Source organism: Heterodontus francisci, chromosome 19, assembly GCF_036365525.1.
Source record: "Heterodontus francisci isolate sHetFra1 chromosome 19, sHetFra1.hap1, whole genome shotgun sequence".
Taxonomy (NCBI): Eukaryota; Metazoa; Chordata; class Chondrichthyes; order Heterodontiformes; family Heterodontidae; genus Heterodontus; species Heterodontus francisci.
This window is the reverse complement of record NC_090389.1, coordinates 75,283,974-75,297,901: the sequence shown is the minus strand read 5'-3', so window position 1 is coordinate 75,297,901 and position 13,928 is coordinate 75,283,974. Positions and strand designations below refer to the sequence as shown.

Sequence of the window (13,928 nt, the reverse complement as noted above, 5' to 3'; positions counted from 1 at the left end):
ACATATATACCAGTATCAACTTTTACACGGTGCATCCTACATGTATAGACTTCTACACAAGACAGCATAAGCATTAGCCTGTACTTACCTCATAGACATTGAACTGACTTTGGCCCCGGGACAGCTCTCTGTAACTTGTGGTGAACTCCCCAATGAAATCGTGGCTTGGATTAGAGATCAAGAATGAGAGAGAAAGAGAGAAAAAGCAAGAGAGAGAAAAGCTCATTAATTCCATGATTTTAGATCAACTTCAACCCATTTGTCCATTTGCTTTCTTTTCTCTTTGCTCAACCACATATGAGGGCAGGCAGGCTCCCAGACCTTTGCCAATCCTGATCTTCAGTCTGAGCTTTGGGAGTACAATCCTGGGGGAATCAGAATTTTTATTTACTCTCCTACCTTAGTTGTAGTAAGTGCCTGGCATCTAGTTGGTGTCCCCTTTATTTATTTATTTAGAGATACAGCACTGAAACAGGCCCTTCGGCCCACCGAGTCTGTGCTGACCATCAACCACCCATTTATACTAATCCTACACTAATCCCATATCCCTACCACATCCCCACCTGTCCCTAATTTCCCCTTCCACCTACTTATACTAGGGGCAATTTATAATGGCCAATTTACCTATCAACCTGCAAGTCTTTGGCTGTGGGAGGAAACCGGAGCACCCGGCGAAAACCCACGCAGACTGTGCCGACCAATAACCACCCATTTATACTAATCCTACATTAATCCCATATTCCCTACCATTCTCCTGCAACCTACCTACAATTTATAATGGCCAATTTACCTATCAACTTTCAGGTTTGGCTGTGGGGGGAAACTGGAGCATGCGGTGGAAACCCACGCGGTCACAGGCAGAACTTTCAAACTCCGCACAGGCAGTATCCAGAACCGAAGCCAGGTCGCTGGAGCTGTGAAGCTGCAGTGCTAATCACTGCGCCACTGTGCTGCCATCATAGCTGGAAAAGAAGAGCATCAATTCAACTGCTGAATTAGACTACGGACAGTTCTACTGTTGAAGAACCTTTTTTCTCCCCCCATTGGACGGCTGTGAGGACTTCAAGTAACCTTGGATTGTTCCACAGGGAGGGAGGGGGAACATTTGTATGGGAGCAGAATTTATGATGAGTATTGAAAATGTTGGCTCAGGTCTTTCTCATGTTTAACAGAAGGAAACTGTGACACTTTCAAGATTTGATGCTAGACCAGCATGGAAGTGGTTGTTGGGTTGAGGATTGGCATTCTAAAGCGTACATATAAGCTCACAGGTAATGAGAGCGAAATATTGAATAGTTACTTTGCCTCAGTACTTACCAGGGAATCTAACAAGGTTAGTTGACATTAGAAGAGATCAAAAAAGATATAAAGACATTTAAGATGGAAAAATAGGAGATAATTCATAAACTAATCAAACTTAGCGAGGATAAAACTTCTGGTCCAGATGAATTGTATCCACACATAGTAAAATAAATTAGGGAAGAGAAAGCAGAGGCATTATATATATATATATATATATAAATAAGTAGTCATAGAGTCATTACGGCACAGAAGGAGGTCAATCGGTCCATTAAGTCCATGCCAGCTCTCTGCACAGCAATCCAGTCAGTCCCATTTCCCCACTCTATCCCCGTAGCCCCACAGGTTTATTTCGCTCAAGCACCTGTCCAATTTCCTTTTGAAATCATTGATTGTCTCCGCTTCCACCAACCACATAGGCAGCAAATTCCAGGTCATTGCCACTCGCTGTGTAGAGTTCTTCCTGAATTCCCCCCATACTTCTTGCCCAAAACTTTAATCTGTGTCCCCTAGACCTTGTGCCATCAGCTAATGGGAACAGCTTTTCTTTGTTGACCTTCTCCAAACCTGTCATAATCTTGAACAACTCTATCAAATCTCCCCTCAATCTCCTTTGCTCTAAGGAGAACCTCAGCTTTTCCAACCTAACCTTGTAGCTAAATTCCCTCATTCCTGGAGCCATTCTGGTAAATCTCCTCTGCACCCTCTCAAGGACCTTCACATCCTTCCTTTACTGTACACAATTCATTAGAAGAGGGAATAGTGTCAGAGGACTGGTGAACAACTAATGTTACTCCTATATTTAAAAAGGCAGATAAAACAAGGACTGGGAACTATAGCTCAATGTCGGTGGTAGGAATGATAATGGACCAAGGTTATTGAAAGTTTCAAAGAAGAAATAGAAAGAGTAGTCAAGAGTAATGTAGAAATTTAGGTGTAATATATTTAGATTTTCAAATAGTCTTTTATAAGCAGGCTCATGACTAAAGTCAGAGCATGTGTAGTTAGGAAACAGATAGCAGAATGGATAGCAAGTGACCTAGAAAACAGAGTGGAGATTAAGGGTAGCTACTCAGACTGGCAAAAAGTGGGAAGTGGTGTTTCACAGGGATCAATGTTGGGACCACTGTTCTCAATTTACATTAACAATTTAGACTCAGGAAACACAAGTACAATTTCAAAATTTGTGAACACCACCAAATTGGGAGGTGTAGTCATTATGAAGAATGTGACAAAATTACTGGAAGATATTAATAAGCTTGCAGAATGGACGTGCAATTGGTAAATAAGTGTGAGGTGGTGCACTTTGATGGGAAGAATAAGGAGGCCATGTAATATTTGGAAAAGAAGAGTCTGAATGGGGTAGATATACAAATTATTAAAAGTAGTGGCACAGTTTAATAAGGCCATAAGAAAGAAAACAAAGCACTGGGGTTTATTTCTAGAGGGTTGGAACTGAAAAGCACGTAAGCTATGTTAAATTTATATTGAACCTTGGTTAGACCATACTTGGAGTATTGTGCATACCTCTGGTCTGTCCGTTACAAAAAGAATATAGAGGCATTGGGGAAGGTACAGAAAAATATTCACAAAGATGATATCAGAACTGAGAGCATATACTAATCAGGAAAGGCAGAACAGGCTGGGGTTCTTTTCTCTATCAAAGGGAAGACTGAGGGGTAACCTGACAGAGGTCTTTAAGATTTTGAAGGGGTTTAATGGATAGACATAGAGAAAAGCCCCGTTTTCACAATCAGCAGCAAAGCGATGACCTCGAAGAAAGGTGCCTTTAAGACCTACCGGTCTCTATGGCATGGATTTCCCCTTTCCCAAAGTTGGTTTGAAACTGACAAGCCACAGGATCTCCACATGTCCAACAACAGTAATGTCATCAAGAAGGGTAAGCAGTCAATCACATTGAAGTATTCTCACAGACAGCAAACCAGGAAGTAACAAAAATGCTGATTTTTTTTTTCATTTTTAAATAAAATTTTATAGAGAGCGAAATAAATAATTGGGACTTACACATAGGAACAAGGTAGAAGCTGAAATATCATAAAGAAACTTTAAAACAAAATTATTTTTAAAATATGAATGTTTCTATTATGATGGGGAAATTTGACTTTCCACAAATATAAAATTGTTTTTTCAGGGCCAATAAGGCTGTCCAGCATTAATTATGAACTTACTACACCGTTAAAAACACAACTACACTTCATTCAACAAGGTATACATTTTCAAGGATTTTTACATTGAGACTAATCATGTAAAAGGGCAAGTTTTCGTCAGTTTGGTGATTTCTGGTTGATTGCAGTCTGGGGCTGATTTAAACAGTGCACCCTAAGGGGAAATGCAGAATCACTGACAGCAACTTCTGGATTTCCACGTTTAACAGCACATGTGCGGACTCCAGAAGCTGCTGTTGGTTTCAGAGCAGTAGTGGTGGTGAACGCTGACAGTTTTGCCATCGTTGCTACCCCAAAATCTGTGTCAATATGTTTCAACTAGTGGGGAAGTGCAAAACTAGAAGTCATAAATATAAGATAGTCACTAATGGGTCCTATAGGGAACTCAGGAGAATGTCCTTTTCCTAAAGAGTGGTAAGGACGTGGAACATGTTACCACAAGTAGTTGACATATTTGATGCATGGTAGTATTTATAGGGAGTCTAGATAAGCACATGATTGAGAAAGGAACAGAAGGTTATGCTAATAGTGTTAGATGAAGGTGGGAAGAGACTCATGTGGTGCATAAACACCAGAAAAGTCCAAGTGGACCAAATAGTCTGTTTCTATGCAGTAACATGCATGCAAGGGTATTAAAGGTTACAGAATCATAGCAGGTAGATAAGAGTTAAGATACGGATCAGCCATGATCTAACTGAATGGTAGGATCGGCTTAAAGGGCTGAATGGTCTACTCATGGTCCTGTGTAGGTGGTGGTGGCTTAGGAACAGCAAACAGATGGCCTGGCTTCCAGCTCTTCTGCTGTAGGAGATTAATCAGTGAGGTATGAAAAGGTTAGCGCTCGTCTCTTAAAAGCCATCGCCACGCCCCCAGCGTTGATTTTCCTACTACAAATGCTAGCATTATGGACTGCTGTTATTGGCATCGTGGCTACTTCCTGGATAACAGCTATTGAAGTGGGTATAGGCTATAGGATTGATACAAGGAACTGTCACGCCCACATGGGTGCCATGTGCAACATCTTGTACTTGAAGGAAGCCCATCACCTGGTCAAAGCTCGATGCCTGTTCAACTGCTGCTCCTTGCAAACACTCCATCTGTCATTTAATTAAAAATGCAGAATGCCTGATGTGGCACAGTACTTGGGCTGCTTGGATCGATCCATTAGCATGAAAGTGCCATGCTGTGGTGACCTTCACTTTGCTAGAAAGAGCTGTGCTAGTTCCAGATGTCTTCAGGTCATTTGGCAGCAGATGGTGCAACTGTCTTGTGAAGTGGAGGCAGTGAAGATGGGTCTTCTTCAACATGTTCAGGTCACATGAAAAAAATATACAAACGCAAGTCCCAGGGCTGCGACAGGTGCAGAAAGAACTCCTCAGGTATTTTTGCATCTGCATTTGGCGGCTATGGGAATGCTACAGTCACCAATTTGCATTAAATGCCAGAAACTGCAACAATCCAGAATACAGAAGCAAATTGTTTTTTTTAGAAAGCAAGGTCGGTGAAGTGCCCAGCAAAAATAACTAATACCTGGGGCAAAATGCAGTAAATTTATCCCAAAGACCCACCAGAAAAACAGGTTTTCCATAATCAGGTGAGGCTCCAGAAAACACAGTCAGGATTTCTAGCAAGGAGCTGTATAATTCCATTTAAACGTGGTCTCGTTTTAAAAAGGTAAAATTGCTAGGTTGGGGTTGGTGGGGTGTGGTATTGCGTATACCGCAAATTGTGCATCCACAGTCAGGGACCCAATTTCCAAACCCTGCTCACTGCTTATGAGGGCTGTGCTACCCACCTTGAAACATCTACTTATAATGTCAAAAGGAAATAGAAAAGCATAGTTCAGAAGAAACAATCTTTTGGCTCTGCATTCTCTGTGATCTCTGAAATATTCATGATGACTTCTTTTCCAAATTGGGTTCAAATGTAATTATGCAACAAAGAGCTACCATATCACTGCCATGCTGTGCGAGGGATAGGATTTCTGATCTCTGATAGGGCTGTAGGTCTATTTATAACAGCTGCAGTTCAATGTCAAATACTTACAGGCACAATTTCAGAAAACATTTGTTAAGGGATAACACCAACCTTGCATACAGCAGTGTTGCCTGAAAGAAAATAAATATACAAAAAAATACGCAATATTATCATGTTGTGAGCTTGTTTACTTGTGTGAGCAACTTGTAACTATGTAATGAGTAGAAAGGCATCAATTGTCAACAACGTGATACTCTATTTAACTAGCCAGGAATCCAATCAGGATGGACTGAACAGTGAAGTTATCATGGTAAAGCACTCTGCGAGATATTGGAATGTTCAAATATAGAGGAGGTGACATAATCACACGTACATACAAGCCTGTTTTCATCAAAATAAGCTAAAAAAAAAAGATGTGAAAGAAATATTAACAAGGTTCTCACTGCAGTGGATACAGCACCTGCTACAAAGGGACATTTCCCAGCTGACTAGGATAGTGGCATTGCTGCTGGTCTTTCAGAGTGGACTGATGCTAGCTATTCTGCACTGGCCTGGAAACTCTCTAATGTGGCAACATTGCCATTTTTAGTGCAATCCATGGAGATGCTTGCACATCAGACTTTGGGGACATTATGAGGGTAGATATTCAGTGCTCACATGTAAGGAAAAGAGGTCAAGGGATCTAGGAAGTAGGAGACACTGTCGCAAATCCCAGGCCCTGATGGGCTTCATCCTAGGGTCTTAAAAGACGTGGCTAATGAGGTAGTAGATGCGTTGGTGTTAATTTTTCAAAATTCGCTAGATTCTGGAAAGTAGCAAATTTTTTTAAAAATTCATTCATGGGATGTGGCGTCGCTGGCCAGGCCAGCATTTATTGCCCATCCCTAATTGCCCTTGAGAAGGTGGTGGTGAGCTGCCTTCTTGAACCACTGCAGTCCATGTGAGGTTGGGACACCTACAATGCTGTTAGGAGGGGAGTTCCAGGATTTTGACCCAGCCACAATGAAGGAACAGCGATACAGTTCCAAGTCAGGATGGTATGTGACTTGGAGGGGAACTTGCAGGTGGTGGTATTCCCATACATTTGCTGCCCTTGTCCTTCTAGTTGGTAGAGGTCGCGGGTTTGGAAGGTGCTGTCGAAGGAGCCTTGGTGCATTGCTGCGGTGCATCTTGCAGATGATACACACTGCTGCCACTGTGCGTTGGTGGTGGAGGGAATGAATGTTTGTAGATGGTGTGCCAATCAAGCCGTCTGCTTTGTCCTGGATGGTGTCGAGCTTCTTGAGTGTTGTTGGAGCTGCACCCATCCAGGCAAGTGGAGAGTATTCCATCACACTCATGACTTTTGCCTTGGAGATGGTGGACAGGCTTTGGGGAGTCAGGAGGTGAGTTTCCAGGCCAGTGCAGAATAGCTAGCATCAGTCCGCTCTGAAACCTCAGCAGCAATGCCACAATCCTGTGTCCCTACTGCAGGATTCCTAGCTCTGACCTGCTCTTGTAGAAACGGTATTTATATGGCTATGCCAGTTCAGTTTCTGGTCAATGGTAACCCCGAGGATGTTGATAGTGGGGGATTCAGCGATTGTAATGCTATTGAATGTCAAGGAAAGATGGTTAGATTCTCTCTTGTTGGAGATGGTCTTGCCTGGCACTTGTTTGGCACAAATGTTGCTTGTCACTTATCAGCCCAAGCCTGGATATTGTCCAGATCTTGCTGCATTTCTACATGGACTGCTTCAATATCTGAGGAGTCATGAATGGTGCTGAACATCATCAGTGAACATCCCCACTTCTGACCTTATGATTGAAGGAAGGTCATTAATGAAGCAGCTGAAGATGGTTGGGACTAGGACACTACCCTGAGGAACTCCTGCAGTGATGTCCTGGAGCTGGAGCTGAGCTGATTGACCTCCAACAACCACAACCATCTTCCTTTGTGCTCGGCATGACTCCAACCAGTGCCGAGTTTTCCCCCTGATTCCCATTGGCTTCAATTTTGTGAGGGCTCCTTGATGCCATACTTGCTCAAATGCTGCCTTGATGTCAAGGGCAGTAACTTTCACCTCACCTCTTGAGTTCAGCTCTTTTGTCCATGTTTGAACCAAGGCTGTAATGAGGTCAGGAGTTGAGAAGCCCTGGCGGAACCCAAACTGAGTGTCACTGAGCAGGTTATTGCTAAGCAAGTGCCACTTGATAGCACTGTCGATGACACCTTCCATCACTTTACTGATGATTGCGAGGAGACAGATGGGGGCGGTAATTGGCCGGGTTGGACTGGTCCTGCTTTTTGTGTACAGGACACACCCTGGGCAATTTTTCACATTGCCGGGTAGATGCTAGTGTTGTAGCTGTACTGGAACAGCTTGGCTAAGGGCGTGGCAAATACAACCCCTCGATTCAAGAAGGGGGTGGAGGCAGAAAACAGGTAACTATAGGCCAGTTAGCTTGATGTCTGTCGTGGGGAAGGTGTTAGAATCGATCATTAAGGAGAATTTAGCTGGGCACTTAGAAAAACTCAAGGTAATCGGAAATAGTCAGCATGGTTTTGTGAAAAGGTGATCATATTTAACCAATTTATTGGAGTTCTTTGAAGGAGTAACATGCGCTGTGAATAAAGGGGAGCCCAGTGACGTTGGATTTCCAGAAATGGAAGGTGCCACACAAAAGGTTATTGCGCAAAGTAGGAGCTCATGGTGTAGTAGGTAAAATATTAGCATGGATAGAAGATTGGCTGGTTGGCAGAAAACTGAGAGTATGCATAAATGAGTCCTTTTCTGAGTAGCAGGATGTGATGAGCGGAGTCCCGCAGGGGACTGTGCTGGGGCCTCAACTTTTTACAATTTATATCAATGACTTAGATGAAGGGAGCGATGGCATGGTAGCTAAATTTGCAGATGACACAAAGATAGGTAGGAAAGTATGTTGTGAAGGAGACATAAAGAGGTTGCAGACCGATATAGATAGGTTGAGTGAGTGGGCAAAAATCTGGCAGATAGAGTACAATGTGGGAAAATGTGAAGTTGTTCACTTTGGCCGGAAGAATAAAAAAGCAGAATATTACTTAAACGGAGAACGACTGCAGAATTCCGAAGTGCAGAGGGATCTATGTGTTCCAGTGCATGCGTCACAAAAGGTTAATATGCAGGTACAGCAAGTAATAAAGAAGGCTAATGGAATGTTATCCTTTATTACGAGAGGAATTGAAAATAAAAGTAAGGATGTTATGCTTCAGTTATACAGGGCATTGGTGAGACCACATCTCGAATACTGTGTGCAATTTTGGTCTCCTTATTTAAGGAAGGATGTAAATGCATTGGAGGCAGTTCAGTGGAGGCATACTAGATTGATACCTGGAACGAAGGAAAGGTTGGACAGACTGGGCTTGTTTTCACTGGAGTTTAGAAGAGTGAGGGGAGACTTGATTGAAGTTTATAAGATCCTGAACAGTATTGACAAGATGGATGTGGAAAGGATGTTTCCTCTCGTGGGTGAGTCCAGAACTAGGGAGCACTGTTTTAAAATTAGAGTTCGCCCTTTTAGGACAGAGATGAGGAGAAATTTTTTCTCTCTTAGAGGGTTATGCGACTTTGGCCAACCAGGGGCGATGCCACATTGGATTTGGTACTGGGTAATGAACCCGGCCAGGTGTTAGATTTAGATGTAGGTGAGCACTTTGGCGATAGTGATCACAATTCGGTTAGGTTTACCTTAGCGATGGGCAGAACAAAGAACAAAGAACAAAGATAATTACAGCACAGGAACAGGCCCTTCGGCCCTCCAAGCCTGCGCCGATCCAGATCCTCTCTCTAAACATGTCGCCTATTTTCTAAGGTTCTGTATCTCTTTTCTTCCTGCCCATTCATGTATCTGTCTAGATACATCTTAAAAGACGTCATCGTGCCCGCATCTACCACCTCCGCTGGCAACGCGTTCCAGGCACCCACCACCCTCTGCGTAAAGAACTTTCCACGCATATCCCCCCTAAACTTTTCCCCTTTCACTTTGAACTCGTGTCCTCTAGTAATTGAATCCCCCACTCTGGGAAAAAGCCTCTTGCTATCCACCCTGTCTATACCTCTCATGATTTTGTACACCTCAATCAGGTCCCCCCTCAACCTCCGTCTTTCTAATGAAAATAATCCTAATCTACTCAACCTCTCTTCATAGCTAGCGCCCTCCATACCAGGCAACATCCTGGTGAACCTCCTCTGCACCCTCTCCAAAGCATCCACATCCTTTTGGTAATGTGGCGACCAGAACTGTATGCAGTATTCCAAATGTGGCCGAACCAAAGTCCTATACAACTGTAACATGACCTGCCAACTCTTGTACTCAATACCCCGTCCGATGAAGGAAAGCATGCCGTATGCCTTCTTGACCACTCTATTTACCTGCGTTGCCACCTTCAGGGAACAGTGGACCTGAACACCCAAATCTCTCTGGACATCAATTTTCCCCAGGACTTTTCCATTTACTGTATAGTTCACTCTTGAATTGGATCTTCCAAAATGCATCACCTCGCATTTGCCCTGATTGAACTCCATCTGCCATTTCTCTGCCCAACTCTCCAATCTATCTATATTCTGCTGTATTCTCTGACAGTCCCCTTCACTATCTGCTACTCCACCAATCTTAGTGTCGTCTGCAAACTTGCTAATCAGACCACCTATACTTTCCTCCAAATCATTTATGTATATCACAAACAACAGTGGTCCCAGCACGGATCCCTGTGGAACACCACTGGTCACACGTCTCCATTTTGAGAAACTCCCTTCTACTGCTACTCTCTGTCTCCTGTTGCCCAGCCAGTTCTTTATCCATCTAGCTAGTACACCTTGGACCCCATGCGCCTTCACTTTCTCCATCAGCCTGCCATGGGGAACCTTATCAAACGCCTTACTGAAGTCCATGTATATGACATCGACAGCCCTTCCCTCATCAATCAACTTTGTCACTTCCTCAAAGAATTCTATTAAGTTGGTAAGACATGACCTTCCCTGCACAAAACCATGTTGCCTATCACTGATAAGCCCATTTTCTTCCAAATGGGAATAGATCCTATCCCTCAGTATCTTCTCCAGCAGCTTCCCTACCACTGACGTCAGGCTCACCGGTCTATAATTACCTGGATTATCCCTGCTACCCTTCTTAAACAAGGGGACAACATTAGCAATTCTCCAGTCCTCCGGGACCTCACCAGTGTTTAAGGATGCTGCAAAGATATCTGTTAAGGCCCCAGCTATTTCCTCTCTCGCTTCCCTCAGTAACCTGGGATAGATCCCATCCGGACCTGGGGACTTGTCCACCTTAATGCCCTTTAGAATACCCAACACTTCCTCCCTCCTTATGCCGACTTGACCTAGTGTAATCAAACATCTGTCCCTAACCTCAACATCCGTCATGTCCCTCTCCTCGGTGAATACCGATGCAAAGTACTCGTTTAGAATCTCACCCATTTTCTCTGAGTCCAAGCATAACATTCCTCCTTTGTCCTTGAGTGGGCCAATCCTTTCTCTAGTTACCCTCTTTCTCCTTATATATGAATAAAAGGCTTTGGGATTTTCTTTAACCCTGTTTGCTAAAGATATTTCATGACCCCTTTTAGCCCTCTTAATTCCTCGTTTCAGATTGGTCCTACATTCCCGATATTCTTTCAAAGCTTCGTCTTTCATCAGCCGCCTAGACCTTATGTATGCTTCCTTTTTCCTCTTAGCTAGTCTCACAATTTCACCTGTCATCCATGGTTCCCTAATCTTGCCATTTCTATCCTTCATTTTCACAGGAACATGTCTCTCCTGCACGCTAATCAACCTCTCTTTAAAAGCCTCCCACATATCACATGTGGATTTACCTTCAAACAGCTGCTCCCAATCTACATTCCCCAGCTCCTGCTGAATTTTGGTATAGTTGGCCTTCCCCCAATTTAGCACTCTTCCTTTAGGACCACTCTTGTCTTTATCCATGAGTATTTTAAAGCTTACGGAATTGTGATCACTATTCCCAAAGTAGTCCCCTACTGAAACTTCAACCACCTGGCCGGGCTCATTCCCCAACACCAGGTCCAGTATGGCCCCTTCCCGAGTTGGACTATTTACATACTGCTCTAGAAAACCCTCCTGGATGCTCCTTACAAATTCTGCTCCATCTCGACCTCTAACATGAAGTGAATCCCAGTCAATGTTGGGAAAATTAAAATCTCCTATCACCACCACCCTGTTGCTCCTACAGGGACAGGTATATACCGCAGGGCAAGAATTATAGCTCGGGGAAAGGAAATTATGACGCGATTAGGCAAGATTTAGGATGTGTAGGATAGGGAAGGAAACTGCAGGGGATGGGCACAAACGAAATGTGGAGCTTATTCAAGGAGCAGCTAATGCGTGTCCTTGATAAGTATGTACCTGTCAGGCAGGGAGGAAGTTGTCGAGCGAGGGAGCCGTGGTTTACTAAAGAAGTTGAAGCGCTTGTCAAGAGGAAGAAGGCGGCTTATGTTAGGATGAGACGTGAAGGCTCAGTTAGGGCGCTTGAGAGTTACAAGCTAGCCAGGAAGGATCTAAAGGGAGGGCTAAGAAGAGCAAGGAGAGGACACGAGAAGGCATTGGCGGATAGGATCAAAGAAAACCCTAAGGCTTTCTATAGGTATATCAGGAATAAAAGAATGACTAGAGTTAGATTAGGGCCAATCAAGGATAGTAGTGGGAAGTTGTGTGTGGAATCAGAGGAGATAGGGGAAGCGCTAAATGAATATTTTTCGTCAGTATTTACAGTAGAGAAAGAAAATGTTGTCGAGGAGATTACTGAGATACAGCCTACTAGGCTAGATGGGATTGAGATTCACAAGGAGGAGGTGTTAGCAATTTTGGAAAGTGTGAAAATAGATAAGTCCCCTGGGCCAGATGGGATTTATCCTAGGATTCTCTGGGAAGCCAGGGAGGAGATTGCAGAGCCGTTGTTGTTGATCTTTATGTCGTCATTGTCAACAGGAGTAGTGCCGGAAGACTGGAGGATAGCAAATGTTGTCCCCTTGTTCAAGAAGGGGAGTAGAGACAGCCCTGGTAATTATAGACCTGTGAGCCTTACTTCGGTTGTGGGTAAAATGTTGGAAAAGGTTATAAGAGATAGGATTTATAATCATCTTGAAAAGAATAAGTTCATTTGCGATAGTCAGCACGATTTTGTGAAAGGTAGGTCGTGCCTCACAAACCTTATTGAGTTTTTCGAGAAGGTGACCAAACGGGTGAATGAGGGTAAAGCCGTGGATGTGGATTTCAGTAAGGCGTTTGATAAGGTTCCCCACGGTAGGCTATTGCAGAAAATACGGAAGTATGGGGTTGAAGGTGATTTAGAGCTTTGGATCAGAAATTGGCTAGCTGAAAGAAGACAGAGGGTGGTGGTTGATGGCAAATGTTCATCCTGGAGTTTAGTTACTAGTGGTGTACCGCAAGGTTCTGTTTTGGGGCCACTGCTGTTTGTCATTTTTATAAATGACCTGGATGAGGGTGTAGAAGGGTGGGTTAGTAAATTTGCGGATGACACGAAGGTCGGTGGAGTTGTGGATAGTGTCGAAGGGTGTTGTAGGGTACAGAGGGACATAGATAGGCTGCAGAGCTGGGCTGAGAGATGGCAAATGGAGTTTAATGCGGAGAAGTGTGAGGTGATTCACTTTGGAAGGAGGAACAGCAATGCAGAGTACTGGGCTAATGGGAAGATTCTTGGTAGTGTAGATGAGCAGAGAGATCTTGGTGTCCAGGTACATAAATCCCTGAAAGTTGCTACCCAGGTTAATAGGGCTGTTAAGAAGGCATATGGTGTGTTAGCTTTTATTAGTAGGGGGATCGGGTTTCAGAGCCACGAGGTCATGATGCAGCTGTACAAAACTCTGGTGAGGCCGCACCTTGAGTATTGCGTGCAGTTCTGCTCACCGCATTATAGGAAGGATGTGGAAGCTTTGGAAAGGGTGCAGAGGAGATTTACTAGGATGTTGCCTGGTATGGAGGGAAGGTCTTACGAGGAAAGGCTGAGGGACTTGGGGTTGTTTTCGTTAGAGAGAAGGAGGAGGAGAGGTGACTTAATAGAGACATACAAGATAATCAGAGGTGTAGATAGGGTGGATAGTGAGAGTCTTTTTCCTCGGATGATGATGGCAAACACGAGGGGACATAGCTTTAAGTTGAGGGGTGAAAGATATAGGACAGATGTCAGAGGTAGTTTCTTTACGCAGAGAGTAGTAGGGGCGTGGAACGCCCTGCCTGCAGCAGTAGTAGACTCGCCAACTTTAAGGGCATTTAAGTGGTCATTGGATAGCCATATGGATGAAAATGGAATAGTGTAGGTCAGATGGTTTCACAGGTCGGCGCAACATCGAGGGCCGAAGGGCCTGTACTGCGCTGTAATGTTCTAATCTAATCTAATCTAATCTGCCTCAGAAGGTGGTGGAGGCGGGTTCATGAACATTTTTCAGGCGAA

General features: G+C 43.9%; 1 protein-coding gene across 5 annotated transcripts in view; it reads right to left on the bottom strand.

Annotated features, from left to right (window-relative positions):
- The window catches only part of LOC137380207 (copine-9-like), a 427,604-nt gene that overhangs the window by 73,361 nt on the left and 340,315 nt on the right, over positions 1-13,928 (bottom strand). For all 5 annotated transcript variants that reach the window (XM_068052008.1, XM_068052004.1, XM_068052005.1 and 2 more), the window contains one exon: positions 89-164. In XM_068052008.1, coding sequence (XP_067908109.1) covers positions 89-164 — 76 coding nt within the window. The remainder of the gene's footprint in view (positions 1-88; positions 165-13,928) is intronic.